This window comes from Platichthys flesus, chromosome 20 (genome assembly GCF_949316205.1).
Source record: "Platichthys flesus chromosome 20, fPlaFle2.1, whole genome shotgun sequence".
Classification (NCBI taxonomy): domain Eukaryota; kingdom Metazoa; phylum Chordata; class Actinopteri; order Pleuronectiformes; family Pleuronectidae; genus Platichthys; species Platichthys flesus.
This window is the reverse complement of record NC_084964.1, coordinates 6,967,037-6,988,189: the sequence shown is the minus strand read 5'-3', so window position 1 is coordinate 6,988,189 and position 21,153 is coordinate 6,967,037. Positions and strand designations below refer to the sequence as shown.

The following is a 21,153-nucleotide window of genomic DNA, read 5'->3' as shown; positions in this document are numbered from 1 at the left end:
GGTATCTGAGAACAGGCTTTAAACTCACAATATGAAACCGAAAACCTAATTAGATTTCTGGGATAATTCGAGTGGTTTTCATAACCATTATGGATGACTATTGACTTACACAACAGTAACACAAGCACTCTGCAGTCATTATTTCATTATTACATGAGTGCATGCTAGTCATTACTAGATGGTACTAGACCATATTGCCACAGGTCGCAGCCTGTATCCAGCAGTGTAGAAAAAAGTTTACGTATCATATTCAACTTGGGAAACACATGCACCCATGTGTTGAATCCTAACAAGGACACAAAGGGACATTTAGATAAGGAAAGAAACATTTGTTCCCATTTGTAAAATCATGCTTTATTCGTTCAACACTTCACATAATGCATTGGCAAATATCTTAGCATCTGCCTCTGAGACAAACATGTTTCTTTTATTGTTGTTATTCTGTTATTGAAGGCATTGATCCAAATGAGCACGACTTTGACAAGATGGCAAGCACTTGTATCTAAATTCGAGGTAAATCACATCGGTGAGTCATCTCCAGGATCCTGACTTAACCTCTCAGCTCCGGCTCCATCAATGTTCATCACTAGACTGAAATGTCCTCAGTCAATATCGCTGTCTCTAATCACCAAATGTGATGACAGCGGGGAAGCAGCCGGAGCAGCAGAAGGTGACAGGAGTTGGCAGGAGGTGCTGTGTCTGTCTATGCAGATCTGGTTAGCCATCCACAAGGGACAGTTGGCATGGTTCATTCGCCAGAGTCCATGGAGCACAAAACGTGAGCAAAGTTCCTCATCAAGGCCAAGGGTTTGACTAATGAGAAGCATGAGAAACCAGGGCCTGCCAGTTTCAGTACGGTGGTGTGAGGAATTGAGAACAAGCTGTACGGACTGCAAAGGTTATGCATACAGTTTTGTTTGATTCAGTAATTTTTTTAAGCTAAGCAAAAAAAACAAATAATTATTAAAAGTTTGAATTTAGTTTTAGATACAGATAACACTCTATGGGCCGGTTTTGGAGACAGGGCTTAAATCAAGACTGGAGTAGGCCTAAGTCAGACTAGTTAATTCTGGCTATTTAAGTGGCTTGCATGAACATGGCATAAATTTGGCTTAGTTAGTCTGAGACTATGGAGTCCTGGAGTAAGCTTAATGAGAACACCTGGTTCAAGCCTCATTAGACTAAGTGGAAGCACAGGCTGTTGGTCCAATTGTGCTCATGAAAACCTGAAATGGAGTATGAAACACCATTGTTGCAGTGAATTTTGAGACAACACAATGGCAGAGGCAAAGAGAATTCGCTCCAAAAATTATAGTGAGCATGAAAAAACACTACTAAAACTAATTGTATCGAACCATCCAGTCATTGAAAGCAAACTCCATACTGCTGCTATTGAACAGAAGAAAAGAAGTGCTTGGACTGCAATTGGCAATGAATTCAATGCAAATGAAGATGTCACCACAAGAACAGTACAACAACTGCAGGTGAGTTAATCTTCATTATTAGGCACAAAAATATGTGTTTGTTTCCTGTTGCCTATACCCTGCTTATTTATGGCCTACCCAAATACAATACTCCTGCTGCTTGTAGCATTCACATTGAATGAATATCCTGTTTTAAAAGGATAGTAACCTATTTTAAAGGGGCATATGCATGTTAAACATGGTGGTAGAGTAAGATATGTTGCACAAAGGAAAATCCATACCTATATGTGAGGGGGAAAGAAATATAAAATAAAATCATTTCTCCACCATGACCTAAATTATCAGGAGACAAACTTATTTTTATTATGCCTTATCAGTACCAGTATTTCAGATTTCCCATATTACTATTTTTGTGACATCAAAAAAGAAAACTAATGAATGATATCTGCCTTCATAGGTTCTATGGAAGAACATTAAACTGGGATTAAAAAAAGAGAATGCAGCAAGCAGAAGAGAGCGATTTATTACAGGTGGTGGACCACCAATAAAGGACACATGTGATGAATTGGGTGACCTGCTGTCTGGTATAATAGAGCACCAGCAACCTCTGGATGGTATACCAGACAAGTATACCGGACCATTTGGACAGTGAACATGGAGAACTGAGCACAAATGGTAACTATACCTTAGGAAGTAAATTGATTACAGGACCATATTAGTTGATTTGAGTTTGGAACAGTGGTCTTTTTTTCCAGAGGAAACCAATCAAGAACCAGTTCACAACGAGCCTGAACCCTCCACATCTGCTATGGCATCCCTGGGAGATGAAGCTGCTACCATCCAACAGAGACCAAAAAAGATAACTATGCATGAAAAGTTAGCCAGAGAATTTCATGAGCGTAACATTGAATATTTAAAAGAAGAACATGAAATGAAAATGAGAATTCTAGAGGTTGAACTGGATATGAAATTGGGAGAGAGGGCCATGCTCCAAAAAAGAATTCTACATACCAGTAGTCATGGTGAATATGAGGAATTGTGAAAAATAAAAATAAATGTATTGTCATTTGGCATGTGAGTGTGAGTGAGTATTAATCATCACAAACTACATTTTAACCAGCCTTGGTTCACTCGTTTAATTTAGCTACATTATTGTAATTTTGTACAGAAATATTGTGCAAGCAAAACTATACCATAATGAATACATTCCATATTTAAATGCTGAAGTGCTGCACTGTGAAAGCAGCTCTGTGTGCAAGTCCTCGCTGGTCATTGGCTGCCTCTGCCACCATGGGCACATCTGCATCATCCTGATCTTCCATTGGTAGATCAGGACAGCCATGCTGCTTCAGGTAGTTGTGCAGCACAGCTGTAGCAATGATCACTTTGCAGCATCTTCTTGGCTTGAAACGAAGCGTATTTCGTAAGCACTGGAATCGAGTTTTCCATACTCCAAACATACGCTCGATCATCCCTCTAGTACGGATATGAGCTCTGTTGTACCTTTGCTGCTCAGCTGTTGTGGGATTTAGATGTGGTGTGAATAAATAGTTACTCTGACCATATCCACTATCACCAAGTAGTAGTCCACTATGTTGTCCTCTCTCAAATTGTGCACACAATGAAGAGTTGAGAAAAATCCTTGAATCATGGGTTGCACCTTTCCAACGGGCAACAATGTTTGAAAACTCCAAATTAGGAGTGCATACATCCTGAACATTGATTGAAAAACAGTTCTTACGATTCCTGTATTCCTCTGCATCAGGAGTTGATGGACACTTGATGGGAACATGACATCCGTCTATACAGCCAATCACTCCTGGGAAGTGCCCATATTCATAGAATTGCACTTTATAGTTGGCTTGCCCAGCAGCATCAGGGAACTTGATGTAAAGACTCCTCAGTTCACAAATGGCACTGCAGACTTTGTGAACTATTCTGCATACAGTTGGTTCACTGACACCACACAAATCACCAGTTTCACGATGAAAGATTCCACATGCCAAGAACCTCAAAGTGATCAGAACTTGCAGTTGATTGGACACAGGCCTTCCTCTTTGAGACAGAGAGGAAAGTCTAGGCTCAAGCAAAGTAATTATCTCCAATGCATTTTCCTTGTGCATACGAAAGCGGTCTCGAAAAGTTATTTCATCAAACTGATTCAATGGATCACTCCTATCCAGCAGTATTCGTCTGGCTGGCCTTTGTCGTGCATGTTGGTCCTCATTTAGATATTCCAAATAGTCCATGCTCCCAAACAATCCAAGCTCAGTTTCTCAAACAGTAGCCTAGCCTACTAAACGGGAGTTAAACCTGCCTCCTTGGCAGATTAGTTTAAGCTTCAATTCAGTCCAATTTAGTCCTGGAGTAGCTCTAATTCTCAATTTTGCAATCGGCTTTGTTTAATCCAGAACAGGCTTAATCCACGACTATTTTAAGCTACGTCTGTGCAAGTGAATTTCAGTTAAGCCAGCTCAAACAGCATTTAAGTCTGGGACTAGGCTTAAGACTTGTCTCCGAAACCGGCCCTATGTCTGTGAGTGACACAGTAACTTAAGCACTATTGATTCAACCTGAGGACTCCTACCAGGTTAGCCAGCAGTCCATTGATTGCCAACAAGATGTTGACAGCCCATTCAATCGTGCCCTAAATCCTTCTATAGATTTCCATGTTAGCTAAGGTCCTGTGCAACATCCTTTAAGGACCATACTAACACATGCCATATATATATATATATATATATATATATATATATATATATATATATATATATTTATATCACTTTAGCTTCTAATACGATGGATGGAACTGCTTCTTTTTAGCAAGGCCTCCAATGTCAGATGGTGATGCGTTGCTCATCACAGCTAGAGTTGATGTATTAAGAAAATCTCGGAAATTACGCGTTTATGTTCACAGCACGTCAACACCAGCTTTGGTCCGTATCACCAAAGGTTCCTGACCCTCGTTTTTCCATGTTGACATATCGGTGAATATTGTCATTCACTCTGAGGGAATGACATTTTCCTGCAGTATTCTAACACAGGCTAATGTGAACATTCTCCGGAGAATGGTGGCTGGCAGGAAAAACTCCAGAGAATGTGCAGAGTAGCCCCATCAGATCATTTCAAGAGAATGTCAGAGGTTATGTGTGAAAGCAGCACAGTTAAAGCGGTTTGAGCAGGATTTCGTGGTTTAGGCTGTCAGGCACATCAGCTGGCTTCACATGAACAAAGGAGCATTCAGTTCCTCTTGTTTATCTTTCATGTCCTATAATCTCTCCTAAAGCCCCTCACCAAACATGGCCAGTGCTTCATGCATACAAGACACAGCATTATGTGCATGTTGTGTTGACACGCATGTCTCCAGGCCGGATGTATCCCAGCCCTGCTATGTCTTTATCGACAAGGACAAGTGTTACATTTTTAGCCCTACATCTAGAGCAGGGGTGTCCAAACTACGGCCCGCGGGCCATCTGCGGCCCGCCATCCATTTTAAATTGACCCGCCTCAAAAAAAAAATATATATATATTTTTAAAAAAAACTTTTTATTGAAACTAAAAATTTAGTAGCACTTAAAGTTTTGCTCTATTTTTAAAGAAATTGCACTTTTTCAGTTCTTGTTGGTCTGGGTCTGTACCCTCGGGTACCCTTGAACAGACTTAATATAATTCACTTTGGATTAAGCATCAGTTAAATGAAATGTAATGTAATGGACTATGGCCCACTGTATTGTACTTCTCAGTTTAGACGCTAGGCGGCGCCCAACTCACCCCTGACCTGCCAGCTGTCCCTCAAAACGCGGCCACGGCCCCATGCCCCGAGGGACGCGATTGAGGCGCACTGTCAACAGTCCACTTCAGGGCAGGGGGGCGTGATGGCATGAGTGGCCCAGACCTTCGTATTTTTTTCTGTATGTGGCCCTCGGGATAAAAAGTTTCGACACCCCTGATCTAGAGGTAGCAATATTATCTATATTTTATTAGCATCAAAGCTCATTCTTACGCCGGGTTCACACTGGGCACGGTAGCGACGCCGAAGCGCCGCTGTTATCAGCCTGCAGTAAAAACGGCATTTAATAATTTTTTTCAAGCATATACTTACTTGTTGCTCCAAAATTAACTGCAACAGCATCCCAACATGTGTCCTTTTTAGTGTTGTCTTTATACAACATGTTCCGAGGATCATACATCTCTGTACTTCTCCACTTCAATTATTAATTTAATCCATGTTGACGAACTTCTCCGCTGTTTGCTCCGTTAAATGTCGGGTGTCGAGGGTAAATTACGTGTTCTCCACTCAAACCTATGTGGAGAATACGTAGCCCCCCCCCCCCCCCCCCCCCTCTCTCTTTATCTTTGACTGCTTGTGTGGCTGTATTGGAGTGGCAGAGGGGGACATTTAATAATGTGGTCGGTAAAAGTGGTAAAATCAAAACTCCTGGACAACAGAAGGTGAATACAAAGTATGGGATGCATATTTGATCATTTACATCATATAAAATATGTCGTCAATATCGTTTAAAATCATTTTTCAGTGTGTTTCCTGTCGCGATACGCTCGCGTCAAGCGGAAAAAATAGACTCGACGCCGAAACGTTCGCTTCACGGCGCGAGGCAGCCGCGGCACAACGCTACGCTTCAGCGTCCGGTGTGTTCAGCACATCGATTTAACATGGGAGTGGATGGGAGCTAGAGGATTGGCGCTGCGCATACGCCTCGCTTCGGCGTCGCTTCCGCGTCCGGTGTGAACCCGGCGTTAACCATGAAAATATAAAAAAGGTACTTTTTTTTATTCCTATCAAAGCTTTTTCCAGAACTTTTAGAATTTTCCAGAATTTTTCTAAATGCTGACTCAATGTGGTTGAATGAATTTGATGCCATTTCATATAGAGACATGTAGAATCTCTTCAGAAAACAAAATAAGCATGTAAACTATCTTATAACATAATTCACCAATCACACTCCTCTCAGTGCAACAGGGAGTGAAAACAGTATAGCGATATCTCAACAAAAAGTTCAGTGATTGATTTTAAGAAAAATGCTAAATGTGGGTAGAGATCCCTCACCCTAACCTACAACTGATACTGTATGACCTTTTAATTTCTTATCAGCTATTTTCAATACAATGATGTCGGAATGAACTTTGAGATTAGGCGCTGTGTGCACCTATGCAGTGGATTTACAAGGATTAACACAACACAATCCTCCAGAACTTTGTGTCCATTAGCCCCCACAAAAATATAAACACACACACACACCTTAACTTCTTGGAGGATATAGCCTGTGGCTGTGGGTTGTAATTTGATGTGTCTCATTTGTTCTATATTAATCCCCTTGAGTCACCATGACCTGATGATTCAAAATGATGGTACGGGGGCAGAAACCAAAAGGTCTAAACATTAATAAATAACCCATCGTCTTAATGTGTGGACCAGCTGGCCATTTGATCCATACTCCGATCACAGACTGGCTTCTCTAACCTCTAGGACAGACAGTGCGGTCGTCACCCTGCAGCAAATCCAGGTTGCATAGCCACAATGAAACAACAGTGATGCAGGAATTTAGAAATAATTGTTATGCTTGGCTCTCAAATCTGAATGGGTAACCGGTAGTCACTTTGAGGTCAAAAAAGAGGTTAGCATATTGTTTTGTAGTTACAGCTGCTCTTCTATTCAAAAACAAATACATTTGTTCATATTATCTCTTTTTATCTCATCCTACCTGTGTTTTTAACTTGCCCACATAATTCAGTAGGTTGGTTTTACCCACTGGAAAACTGTGTGCATGCTAATGTGTGTGTGGGCTGACTACGGGGATATACGGAAAGTATTTGAATGTTCAGGTCCTCTGAGTAAAATGGGTTAGATTGCGTATATTTGTCTGTGTGTGTGTGTGTGAGAGAGTGTGTGTGAGGACAATACCTGTGGAACTTATTACATAGCAAGCAATAGTAACTGCTCAGGTTACAGAAGACCGTGTCCTAGTTTCACTGCCTCCAACATGCTATGGAATAAAGAGCCCCACTTGACAAGTAAACACACAAAGAAAAAATTGTACTCTGGGGGAGTTTGAATATTAATATCAGCAAGCGTTGAAATAACCTTAACCTTAGTATAATTTGGTGGGGAAGTTATGCTTATGTTAGTGTACACAGTTGTGCCGCTAACAATTTGGACGCCGGTTGACCTAGCTGGCCAAAGTTCACCTCTTAAGAACAAACTTAAGAAGAGGTCAGCTCAAACATTAAATGTTGTGAAGGGACATCTAGCTTAAGTCTCTATCAGTTCAGCTTGTGAGGCCCAGTGATGGCACTTAGTTGTGTTTACCTTCTCCCCTCATTGTATTAGGAGCTGTAACTGGACTGTTTTTCCAGTTACAGCTGTAACTGGAAATGCGTAATGCAATGAGGGCAACTGGAAAACACAACCGAGTGCTTTCACGGACAGATACGGCACCACAGAAGTTGACAGTAGGTCTCTCTGAGCAACACTTGCTTGTTGATCATGTTGAACAACTGCTGCCATGAAGCATCCATCCAGGAGCTTAAATGTTAGGCACTGAGTGAACAAATATATTGTCTTATTAAAGAATTTGGAAAAATACATAATATCACTTTAATATTAGCTTGCTCATTTCTTGCTGCAATATTCAAACTCTCACATGAGGTAATCTCCATGCAGTCATATTGTTGACATCAATAACAGCCCGATAACAGTGGAGCAGCCTGGCCGTGCAGAATTAACAAGGCTGTGTGCTGCCAAAGTCATGTTCCCTCCGCAGCACACACTCAGGCTGCTGCTACATGTCAGCAATGTGGCAAAAATGATTGGAGAATGACAAGCAGACAGGGCTCTGTCACGTCTGAGTTTAAAACAACACATCACGGCAGATAAACAAGTTGCAACCATGGTGACTGTGTGAAACAGTCCACCGAGTTCAGCACCGAATCCCTGTCCACCTCAGAGCTGGAGCCTGGAGACCGAATTTCAGCTTCAGAGAAACTCACGGCCGCCCGCCAAGGTTGTCAGAGTGAGGAAACCAAGAGTAGAATTGGCGGGTTGTAGTTATGAGGTGCTGTGTGCTTTGAACCCAAATGTTCTCCGCTGAACACGGAACAGCATTAACGTGATGTGTGTGTATGCTCTGTATTTTTCAGGTGATTATTTTGGCATCCTTATGGAAGAGAAGGTGACCGGATTTCCCTTTAACGTAATAGAAAACCCGATGTACTGGGGCAGCACAGCCAACTACCTTGGCCTGGCACTCATGTAAGTGTGTGTGTCTCTGTGTGTCTCTGTGTGTCCAGAGTGAAAAGAGGTCACTGTCACAAGTGTATCTGTGTGTGCATCGAATTTGATGCCTCTGCAGAAGGCTGCAGCTGAGATTGGCTCTAACAAATGGTAACAACAGGGTCCTTTTCCCAGGTTCGTCCTTAACCACTTCTTGAGGAGTGGTTAACACAAAGTGTAAACAAAATGAACGACAAATGACCTGCCGCCTAGCCGGTAAAGTGCTGATGCCCTAAAAGCAGCGCTCATAATAATGGCATAGATAATAAGCAGCACACTGTAAATGGAAAATGCCGTTTCCAAGTTGCAAAACATTTCCCCTCTTGAAAAAGGCAGAGAGGTTCAAACTTTTTAATGGGAATGGTCTCTATGACAACGATGACCACCTCGCTGTGCCCAGTGTGCGTTGTTGCCAGACGAACGCTCCACGGTAGGCGAGCCCAGCCGCCAATAAAACTAGTAGCCTGTATTCTTCCTCGCCAAGAGCTGCATTGACTCCTTTCCTGAATATATACTTTCTCTAGTCCTTTTTGTTGTGACTAATTTGGACTTTAATTCCCTCTCAGCAGTGTATGTCAACCCTGTTTGTCTGCATCTCTCTCTTTTCTGAGTCCCTCCAGTTTCCTCCATGTTTGTCTCCCTCTGTGCTGATCTATCATTTGAGATATCGAAGCATCCTCGGCCTCAGTGTTTCCCCCTTTCATCCCCATGTCCTCTCTGTGGTCTTAAAAACAAACTCTTTGAAAATACGCTTGTGGTGTAACCACTGTGAACTGAGTCCCATTTTCTGATGAGTGCGTGTGTGTGAGACAAGGCAGATTTCAACCAAATTGTGGTGCTTTTAGATTAATGCCCTGTCTAACTCAAATACCCTTGAAGTCATTTTAAAATGATTTCCAGCATTTTTTTTCAGACATGACAAAAATACAAAATAAAAAACAGAAATGGGGATCTTTTATAGTAAGTGTGTGTGTGTGTGTGTGTGGGGGGGGGGTGATTAAGGTCACTGGCCTGAAGTGACCTTAATCTTCTGTTCTGTTACATGTCAGTTTTGAATAGGAAGTGATGCTGCACACATCTTTTTTTATGTAAATAAATGATATGACTGATCTATGATGATACTGGTTTTAAGCTCACATTTCTAACTGAAAATAATTTAAAGTCTACATTTATTGTTTGAACATTGCTCATAATGTGTTTTGACCATCCTGGGCCTCTTGACATCATGACATTTATTTGAACACGTTAAGCATCTTCTTATCAAAAGGTAGTCAGCCCCCCACTAAAACAAATGAATACCCACTGCGTTACCGATCATGTGGACACACTTTCTGGCGCATTGGGATATAAAATAATAAAATGTAGTAAATATTTGTTTCATTGTAGCGCCATATCATTGTAGCGCCATAACCCCCAGATAGGGGTGGATAAGCAGGAGTACTAAATGAAAAAAAAAAAAAAAAGGGTTCTACAAAAAAAAGACAAATATCCCTGGGAAATGCAAAAACATAACCTAAATCCTACTAGAGAAAGAAAAAGGGCACAGAACTAGACAAATCTGCAGCCTCACCACAAGCTGCCAACTCCTCTCACTACTGACTGGCATTTTTGCTTTATAGCCTCACCTGGTTCTAGCATAACACCTGTGCTGGTGTGTATAAGGTGATCTCAACAGAAAGACAAAGAGAAACCACACTCAAGACGAGACCGAGTTTGGACTCTGGGCTACTGCTGACCTCACCATTCAATCTATCTGCACAGATACAGCAGATAAATGCATTAGGTCGACTATATCGTGATCTAAAGCAGCTCATGTCACCTTGAGACTGCCCAGCCCCTCCCTTCTCAGAGACCTGTTCATTCAAACTCTCCCTGATCGACCTGCTGATCTGACCACACTCACATTTCTGTAAAAACCACAGACAGAGCACCTTCACAGACATAACAAAATACACTGTCAACGCATACCTGCTGTCAAATAATACAACAAACAACTCAAAACCAGATTATCCACATAATAGCATATAATCAAACTTTAAATGATAATCAAATGACCAAATGTTTTAATATAGGGTGACCGGGCCTAATGAAAAAGGGGGAGAAAGCACCCTATTCACATCCATCAACACAGACACGTTTTGCTGCAGGACGGTGCCACAATTGATGCATTTGTCCACCTGTGGCTCCGCATTCATGAAACCTTGCTTTTTCTTATTCAAATTGCTCATACTTACATGTTCTGTAAGCTTTGACTCAACTGTGTAAGTGTTTGCTCAGACGTCAGATCTCAGGTGAGTTTTTTTTATGACTCCTCATCAGCATTATTTTTCATGTGATCTTCGGATCCTGGACTTCGACTTATTTTGTGAAGTGAATGAGGAATGCTCAGTGAATTCTCATCGGCTCTGCAGTTTCACTCAGCTCTATAAAGAGTTGTAGCCTCTTTCTATGCAGTTTATTTTCCACCGCTCATGTTCTTTTTCAACCACAACAAGGAGCTGTTTTGAGTAATACATCTCCTGACAAACCCTCTGAACCCAGCCTGCCCAGCATCAAACAGCAGACAGGTAAATTAGTGGGATAATTAAAGAGACAGTTATCTCCTTCAGCACTCGTTCGAAAACCCAGGAAACATTTTTCTCCGAAAAATGAGGACATTCCATTATAAAACAGCCGATCTGCACGATTATGTGCAATTATGCAGTCTGACAAGATAATTTTGAGCTATTTGCTCTGATAACAGATGACTTGGAGTTGATCCTTTTTATTTTTATTTCATCAGTTATTAGTGCGTTAATATCCTCAACCGTGACACCAATAATATATTATTTATGTCCTCAGTTCCAGTTGGAATTGCTCTGCACTGTGTGGATGGGGGTGGGTGGAGGTGGGATGTATTGTCTTTATTGCTTTCACCTTAACAAAGCACTCTGTTGTATAGCAACACTTTTTGCACAGCACTTTACATCACATGAAAAGTGCTCTACAAATTAAGATTGATTGGTTTATTTGTTTAGAGTGGGGAGCAAGTTATCTGCAGACTTATTCCATAAACACCAATATGTGTGTCTGCATGTGAAATGTGTTTCTTGTGCGTCGTTCATCTAATGGACTTCACACGTAGCATTGGCAGTATTGTACATTGCCCAAGGGAGTGCAGTGCTGAGTTATGGGTGATTTTGACACGTGACACATATAATATTAATAAATGTTGTATAAACATGTGACCGTCACTCTGGAGCAGTCCGTGGGGTTAGGGCAGCGTGACAGCAGTCACTCCACAGGCCGAACATATTTTCTACCCCTCTCATAAGCCACAGAAGAGGTCGACAACCAGCAGCCTGTGCCTAAAAATATCTGCCCTGTAAGTTCATTGGGATAATTTTACGACAGACTGACACAGACATCGACAGAAGGTGCCGGTCTCCGTCGTGGCAGCAACGTTTACATAATCACTTCTTCTTTGGAAAGTTTGTGTTTTACTTAACAGGCCTGAAATAGCCAACATGCAATGTATAAATTATATTACACGAGTTTAGTAACAAGTTTTCTAACTTCACTCACATAGACGATTTTAGGTTTTGGTGCCGTTGTTTCTCATTAACCGTGAATGTAAAAGCTCTAAAACTCTCGAGGTCATTCTTTCCTTGGACTCAGAGATCTTTGTTCACATCTTCAGCCACACACAAAGAACACATTCTCCTCACAACTCAAAGCTGGAGAACGAGAGCCCAGACCCGCCACGCTCCCTCCAAGCTCCTTTCTGTGGCAGACAATCTCTCCCACACATTAGGCCACTTACTCGCCTCTCTCTGTGGCCGGAGCGCGAGATTAGCTGACACACATTAGCAGATGCACTTACATGAACATGAGCAACACTCGTGCTGCTAGATAAATAAGATGGGAGCTGAAATTGCTGCTTGATGTCATTCCTTTTTGTGGTTATTTATCAACGGGAGTAGACCTAAAATACATTTCCTGACTGTTGCTATACCGGATTTAGTAGAAAATGAATATCACATTTAAAGACATGAATCACTGCAATTAACCTTCAATGCACCAGTAGACTTACATATGTTTTTTTAATTAAGCAGATAATATGGAGAGGAATGCAGAAATGTGATTGTAACAAAAATAATTACAAAACGCAACAGGTCACTCCAAAGTTTTTTGCAGGAGCTGCCAAGTGGTTATAAACTCAGGCCAATCAGTGGGTTTTCAGTCTGTGCACACACTGAATGTTTTTTTTTCGATGGGCCTTGAGTGCTTCTGTGTAGCTATTGAAAATTTGTAGCCTTGAAAAAACCTTACTTATGTGTTTCACCTGTGCTCCATTATCCGTGCTTTTCACTTGGTCTATTCACTGCAAGAGATGACACGTGTGTGTGTGTGCGTGCGTGCGTCTGTGCGTGCGTGCGTGCGTGCGTGCGTGCGTGCGTGCGTGTACGCAAGCAAGCAATGTGATAGCCCCTATCTTAAAGCATATCTAAAATACTGTTATCTATCCCTCTAGTTCTGGGACTATCATACAGAAGCTTCACAATTCGGTTTTAGTAATCAACTGCTTCAATTTGGACTGGACAAATGTGATCACTGGAACCTTTTCGAGTGTGCTCTTTTCTGCACAGCCAGCTTGTGCCCTTGCTGTGTCTGCATTTGGGTCCAGCCCTACAGCAAATGACAATATAAATCCAAAATAAAAAGCAAAGACAGCAAGTCGACAACAAGTCCCATTAAATAATGAATCACAGTTTGTCAGAAATCAAATAAGAAATGCTGAGGTCTCTACAAAGGTTCCAGACAGGAGCAGTATCAAGACACATTGGTTCTTTTAAAGTGTTTATGTCAGCAAACAAGCACAGATGCACTTCTGTCTGTGAAAGGGTCTATATTTCAACCCCAGACAGCAATTTCAAATATCTGTCCCTGTTTGTTTGCTCTTTTCCCACACTTGGGAAAGACCCCCCCCATCCAGTTCAGTCACCTCAGTTTTCTTATCACCAACTGTGGGTTGAAGGATGCCCTAAAGTTATATCATGGACCGTTATCATGTGTTGAGCTTGTGGGATGGAGCCGTATCTTTGAGCGAGAGAGAACAATGACGCTCTGACTTTGAAAAGGTCACTCTCTGCTCTGGGCGAAATCAATCTCATAGCTCCACTCCCAGCTCTGCAGTACTTGCTGCTGCTGATACTATATTGCGTATATGTGGACAGTGCAACCCCAGAGGGACTAAAGCTGTGAAATACATCTCAAGAAAGCTTCAAATACAAAGCATATATTCATGGGTATATTTGCTACACCGGTGTAGAAGTTGTTGCCTTGGTGTATTTGTTTTGCGTCACTGAATAACAAACTATTGAATCGTATACTGTAACCAGCATATTTCCTCTTTTGTTGTGATTAAGAGTTTATTTTGAAAATGTGTTTTCAAAGCACATGGTATCGGACGCCTCACAACAGTCTGAGCCAGAGTTGTTGACACTGCTGCTAGAGTACTGCATCAGATGTGCTCCCATAATAAGGCTGCAATTTGGGCTTGTAAACATTCTATTTTCCTTCACATCTGATCAGTTCAAGCCACAGTCAACAGGGTGAATTCAGGATTTGTTTTTATCACCTTATGTAACATGAGAAAAAAATGTTGATGTTGATGTAGTTGCAGCTGAAACTACGAGGTCTTACTGTCTGCAAGGACGGTAAAAACTCTATGGATGATAGAGTGAGCATGTGGCTGCACACAGCTATGCAATGCAGCAATGGAGCAAATAGCCAGGTCTGAGATCTGATGATCATATGATTTTAAAGTATAAAAATAATGTTTTTTGGTTTCTGATGGGAAACAGGAAACAGGCATTAAAACAGGCCTTAAAATTCAGAAATGTACGCTACATCCTACCTGTTAGATTAGATTTAGGCCTATTTGCAATTTCAAAGTTGATTTTCTTACTATTAAAACTGTCAAAGTAATTTCTTTCTCTAAAAAAAGAGAATCGTAATGAGAATGCCTGTTTAAATATATTATCACATATGTGATATAATAACGTCTCAAAATTGGGATCAACACATCACTTATTTTTTTCTTTTAAAGTACATTTTGCAGGATACTTAAAGAAAAACATAAAAACATCATACCTATAAAGATCTATCTCCAACACCATCCCCATGTTTCCTGCTGACGTTTCAACTAAATGCATGGCTCCCACTACATTGACTATCTGCAATGGGTGACATGTTTGCAAGAATGTAAGTGGTTGTTCATTGAATGGAAAGCTTTCTGTGTGTTGCTCTGTCATTAAGACTGAATTAGTTGATTGCCCCCTGCTCTGAGTCCTTTTTCTAATGTATGCGAGAGTAGTTCATTTCATTCTAAAGTGGAAGTTGACCTCAAATGCCCGCCCTGATGTTTGATCACAGAAGAAATCGTTATGCTCCTCACAATCCTTAATTCTTTAAACTGTTTTTTTCAGTTACCCTAAAAAAGGAGTTCTTTAAGCAGTGTCTTTTACGCTACGTTTTCCTTCATTGATCAAAAATATGCGTAAACCCCTGTGGTCCTGAACCCCTGTGGGACGTTAACTAGTATTACATTTGTCTTGGCATCTCCATCAAGAGAGTTCTTCCTCTAGTTTTTCATTGTTTGTTTTGTTAGTATTTATTTGTTTGCAGTTCAGTCTGCAGCTTCCTGCAGCCGTGACGAGTGCTCAGTCGCTCAATGTGCAGGATAGTAAAATGTGCTCTTTGTTCACTGGCCAATCACGATAATCACCCCTCAATTATAGGCTAGACCTATTCTGTGCTTCGCAAAAAGCTTTTTCTGCCGATTTCTATTCAGGAAGAGCAACATGTTCACTTGTTGAGGGGACATTCCAGTACGCAGTCGGTGAACTGTGACTCCCACGGTGGAGAATACCTGCTCAGATGGTGTTGATGTTAAAGGATTACCGATACCATTAAAGCTTGTGTAAACAGGAAGCAGAGTTTCTTTGTTTGTTTGTAGTCCCAGAAAATACTTCAAACAAGGAACAATAATAGTGACTCGAGGGAGAGCAGTGATTTCTTTGCTTGAGCGTATAACTAGGTGGAACTGTTATCGACCTTCAGTTTCAGCAAAGCTTGTTATTCTTTAACAATGTTGCTTTAAGCCCTGGTAGTCGACGCTGAGACCCTTTTGTTCTCTGCAGGAAGAAGGTCACATGGACCATGACAAATCAGCAAAGCAAAATAATATTACATTGAGGAAGTGAACGTGGGTTTCGGCGTCATGGTTTACAATTTGCTTCTGCTCATCCTAAACTTAAACAGAGCCAGCAGTGTTTCCAAAGGGTTTCCTTCTAGAAGCTTGAAGACTCGAGAGCAGTGGTCGCCAACCCATCGACCGGTCGATCTCAGTCTTCACTGTCCATCCCCGAACTCTCTGAACTAACTGGCTGCGGTTGAACTCATAACATTATTATTGGCATCTTAACCCTGGTTCAGCTATATTAGTCAGCCCCATGTACAACATATATTAGAGCTGCAGCAATAGTTTGTTTTGTAAAGTCATTGACAAATGAGTTTGTACAATAGTCCGATGGTTGGAAGAATGGAGAGTATCTTCCCTTAGATTGAGTTTCTGGATCAGTAGGTATGAAGTCGCTAAGTGTTTCTCAACGGTTGAGCACTACCTATCAATAGACACAAGAGAAAAGCATATGACCCACATATCCCTGCAAATCATGTCATAAGCATGACGCACATGGAGAAGTGGTCAATTTTCCAAAGTGGTGCCATGTACAAATATGTCACTCACATTGACATGGGGACAACTTATGACTGCTTAGCCTTTTCAAGTCTTCCTCAGGTAAAGAATATAATTATATTTCGGGTTTGTTATCATGGTTTGCCCACTGCCACTGCTTCCCATTCAGTGAGGGAATTAATGCTGTGTCCTGATTCACCCTTTAGCCCAACCAATTGGTCCTACCCCGTCGTTTTCCATGTGGCTGTGAAGGGGTAGTGTTGTCCCATTTCTCGATGTGATCTAGGGGTAGTGGCTATTTGGCCCTTTAAACACCCCTTCAATCGTAGTGTATTCAGGACCCCTAGCTGCGGGTCAAATGCTCAAAAGTATGGTAACTTGCAAAATAACCATGAATCTATTTATTTAAATCCAGCAGAATATGAAAATGTAATTGAATCGCTGTGACAATCGTTTTAAGGGAAATTGCTATTCATGCTGTAAAAACAAGCAAGTAAGAAGTCTGAGTGAGAATAACGATTTTAGTTTGGAGGGGCACTTTATAATGGAAGAGGCCCTCGCTGGAAGCTTAAAGCTGACTGACTGAACAAATAAATATGATTTTGTCCAAACATTAAATTGTCCACACTGCCAGCATATAAGCACACATGGAAACACACATATTCATGTGCAAAGACAAAGATTGCAGATACAGATTTGATATCAGACTGAGAAATGTGTGAGCTGGATAGATGCACGGAATGGAAAATAATATCACTATTCTAATAAATAAATCATAAATTAGCATTGAAACAGGTCCACTTAATGGATCATCATATTTTAACAAATGGTTTGACATAGAAAAGAAAAATGTGTGTCATGAAATTCTTAAAAGAAAAACTCTTTTCGTATCCAGCCGATAATGTTCTAGCTTAACGTGCCCAAGTCACTGCCCAATTTTGGTGTTGCTATTTATAATCATGACAGTTAGTAAATGTGGGTCACTGGTAAATATAGATAACCACACAAGGTCTACTGACTCATCATCATGTCAGAATCACGTACGTGTGTCACGATCGGCGGGTCTCGACGAAGCCAGCATTGTGTGTCAGGTCGAGGAAAGCTGTGAACTGACAGTAATCACAGCTGTTACCGAACCTCACACAGAAATCCTAAGTCTCGAGGAAAAGGGGCTCCCGATAATTGGGCTCCCATCTTCCTGCCATCAACATTATAGAGGAAGATGTGTTAGAGGACCATCCAGCATGTAAGAAAGCGAAGTGGTGGAACCTTTCACTTTGTAAAGGCAAATTGTACAAATTGACCAAATGTTTAATTTAAGACTACTGACCTCAGATTGTAAATCACAGCCCTGTTTATTGTGTAGCTCTGTTGATCTCCTGTGAGGTCAAGGCAGTCAAGCGAACTGAAAGAAGTTGTTATGTTGGAAGCCCCGGGTAGTGCCAAAACCTTTCATCACTTCATGTTGTTTCGTGACCAGGTTTATGTGTTGTGTGGTGAGCAAAGCGGATTCCTACTGTGAACTGGGCTGTGGAGTGTTCAATTTGCAGTGTGTAGAATTTAGTGAAATACAACGTTGAAGCTGAACAACCCTCACCTCATCATCTCCTTCCAAACATGAAAGAGAACCTGTGGTAAGCTTCAGTTCCAAAAAACTCAAAAGGTGTTCAGTTTGTCCAATCTACAACAAGAAGCATGGCAGCCTCCATAGATAGGACCCCCCTCATTTAAATATAAAGTATTTCAATAAAAACGCCAATTCTAGGGTAAATAAAAAAACAAATTTGTATAATTTAGATGACACACACTCGTGTAAACAGCATTAGGATTATTTTATATTAAATTGCTGTGAATAGATCCCCCTAACCTAAATCTTACACACTGGATCTTTAAGACACAGTTATTTTGTTTTTGTTTACATAACAACTGCAGGCTAACAAACAAAAAAGGCCGAGGGGACTTTCAGTGGCCTTTACTGTATCAAGGTGGCCCCACCTGGCCCCCCTTAGCAGCACCACTGCACTGAGGCACTTTCCTCTGCAGGTCAACAGGTGACTCGGCTCCTCTTATGTCTTCGAAATCATCAAATTTTATTCATATTTATGTTCCTGAATAAATGAGTAAATAAAACACTTTCAAACTACAGGATGAACTTCTGTCTTCAGGAGTCTGTTCGTTCCTCTCCCTCTTCACACACAAACCGATAATCACATGTTTTAAGTTATTAATCAATGATGTCGGATCTTGACTCCAGATCTTTCCGCTCACGTTAACACTGACGTCCTGACTTTGTGCGTCACGTTACACATCGGGTTGTGTCTCAGGTTTAAACACGTGTCTCATAAACTCCAGAGCGAATCAAACATACACAAAGTAAAACGTCAGTCCTGTACGTGTCCTCGTAACGTGTGATCAGTGATTAATATTAAAGTTTAAAGCGAGCGCAGGTCAGAGGAGGAGTCAGCCTCCGACACAGGTGACGTCTCTTGGTGTGTGATGCTCGGGGGAACCATGGATATCTGTACCGGTTCTTTCCAGAACACCCACACTTAATGCACATGCAACCTATAAAACATATAAGAAGTTCAGTGTTGTAGCGACCCAGCAGCTACAATATCCTTTGTGGTGGCCTTTGACTTCTTTCTAATGGAAAATCATAGATAAGCAATGACTTATCTATGAATTTGTTTTTCCTCTGTATCCTGGTGCCTCCGTTACAGTCCGCTGAACTGGGTCAGTGACGACAGTTTTGTAAGCCTCATCAGCCGGTCATGTTAAGATGCCCTACATTGTGCTGTTGCTCTGATTACTTTGCTATCACGACTGCAAGCTTTAAAAAGGTGTTGGGGCCAGAAATTAAACCTGTCCCCCGCAGAGTATACGTGGAAAATGTGGCGTCAATCTCCAGTAATTACAATTAAAAGCTGTTACTCACACCGCTGCGCTACTTGAAGAGGGACTGTAGAGCAGCACTCACAGGTTTTATACCCAATTAGGTTCACTGCCATAAGTCTGTCATTCAATTCAATGCAATGCTTAGTTATGAAAGTGTATTTTTGTGCGTTTTTTCCACTAAAAGTTCACTGTGCAGAATTTAGTGATGTCTAGTAGTGAATCTGCATGTTGTATCTGAACACCCCTCACCTCACCCTCCTCGTCCTAACATGGAAGAGAACCTGTGGTAACCTTCAGTTGTCGTAAACTCTCAAAAGGTGTTTAGTTTGTCCAGTTTGGGATGCTATAAAAACAAAGGCGGCCTCCGTAGAGAGGCAAATATTAAATATTTTAATATAAGGGGCCCTTTCTCAGGGGGAAACAACATTCGTACAATTCACTAGGGTTATTTTATATTTTGCCAAAAGATCCCTTTCACTTTACACACCGAACCTTTAATACAACCCATGTCACTGTGCCACATTCTAGTCAGGTATATGTAGGTCAATATGTCATGCTTGTTTATCTTGCTACACATGGATTAAACTACAGGGTTACCATTATTTAAACACAGTTTTAAATCTTTTGAAATTTTAAATGGTCATTTAAAATGATCTTTTAATTTATGATTTAGCATATTTGACTCCGCTGACTATTATCAATCAATAATTTCCTCTATTGACAGTCCCCCGGGGTTTTCTAAAAACTACATTTAATCATTGGAATCAGTCCATAAGGAGAAAAAAACTGAGAGACAAAGATACTGTTTTTTTCATTTGAATCCAAGCTCTGCCATCTATATTCTGTTGCCCCCAATCATATATTTCACAACGCACTTCATGTCAGTATTGTATAATAAGTATAATTCCTTCCTTTGTTCTTTTTTTTTTCTCTGCAGTGGTGCCAGTCCTGTTGGACTCGTCCTGACTGCCATAGTCGCTGTGGTGTACAAGGTGGCGTTAAGATTTGAGGGGTGAGTCTTTCTTTAAGTCAGTTACATGTGTGTTTTCCTCGGCCCTGACCTGAACAGGCACACACAGCCTGGAGGGGACACGCTGAAGGACATTTCAGGACTATTCCTTCTTATTCGTCTATTTCATGTTATTTCTTCCATCAGAAGGAAACTAGGACTGAGAATGAGAATAAAATGAGAGCTTATCCATTCATAGTTGTGTTGTGGCGGAGACACAGTCGGTAGGCAGGTCAACTATACACAGACATCTCACTCGAGCGCAACGTAACAAGGCCACCTGGGTAGGACAATGAAGTACCCCCCACCACCATTCTTACTCCTGTCTTGTGTTTTCTGCTCAATGTCATCTCAATTTATTCAGCACAACATTCATTTGTTCCGCAAAATTTGGGTAAAAAGAGGTGGTCTGTCTTCTTTGTTCTTTTTCTTTTTCATCATATATTAAAAGCCTCAATGGTCCATTAAAAAGAAAAATTTCATTTGTATAAGATCCCCGAAACAAAAAATACAAATATGGTCGACCTACTTCTTGACATCTGTCTGAACAGACACATGCGCAGAGATGTACACACACCCACATACACAGACAAATACACAAACATGCTGCTAGCGGATAAGCCAGTCACAAATTCGATGCATAGAAGCAGCTGGTGTGCGCAATTACTCATCGTGTGTGTGTGTGTGTGTGTGTGTGTGCATGTACATGTGTAACTTTGGCATTACATATGTGAGAAATCTGTCACATGGCAGCAAATTAGCTCAAACGTGCAAATTATAGATGCAGGTGTCTGTA

At 41.2% G+C, this 21,153-nt stretch overlaps 1 protein-coding gene and 1 long non-coding RNA gene across 4 annotated transcripts in view; both read left to right on the top strand.

Annotated features, from left to right (window-relative positions):
* pemt (phosphatidylethanolamine N-methyltransferase) overlaps positions 1 to 21,153 on the top strand; it is a 57,560-nt gene that overhangs the window by 33,036 nt on the left and 3,371 nt on the right. For all 3 annotated transcript variants that reach the window (XM_062414188.1, XM_062414190.1, XM_062414189.1), the window contains 2 exons: positions 8,580 to 8,691; positions 20,286 to 20,360. In XM_062414188.1, the coding sequence (XP_062270172.1) occupies positions 8,580 to 8,691; positions 20,286 to 20,360 (187 nt within the window). The remainder of the gene's footprint in view (positions 1 to 8,579; positions 8,692 to 20,285; positions 20,361 to 21,153) is intronic.
* LOC133976099 (uncharacterized) lies at positions 16 to 2,484 on the top strand. The gene is made up of 3 exons (XR_009924812.1): positions 16 to 1,484; positions 1,882 to 2,099; positions 2,180 to 2,484. It is a non-coding gene; the product is annotated as an uncharacterized LOC133976099 (long non-coding RNA).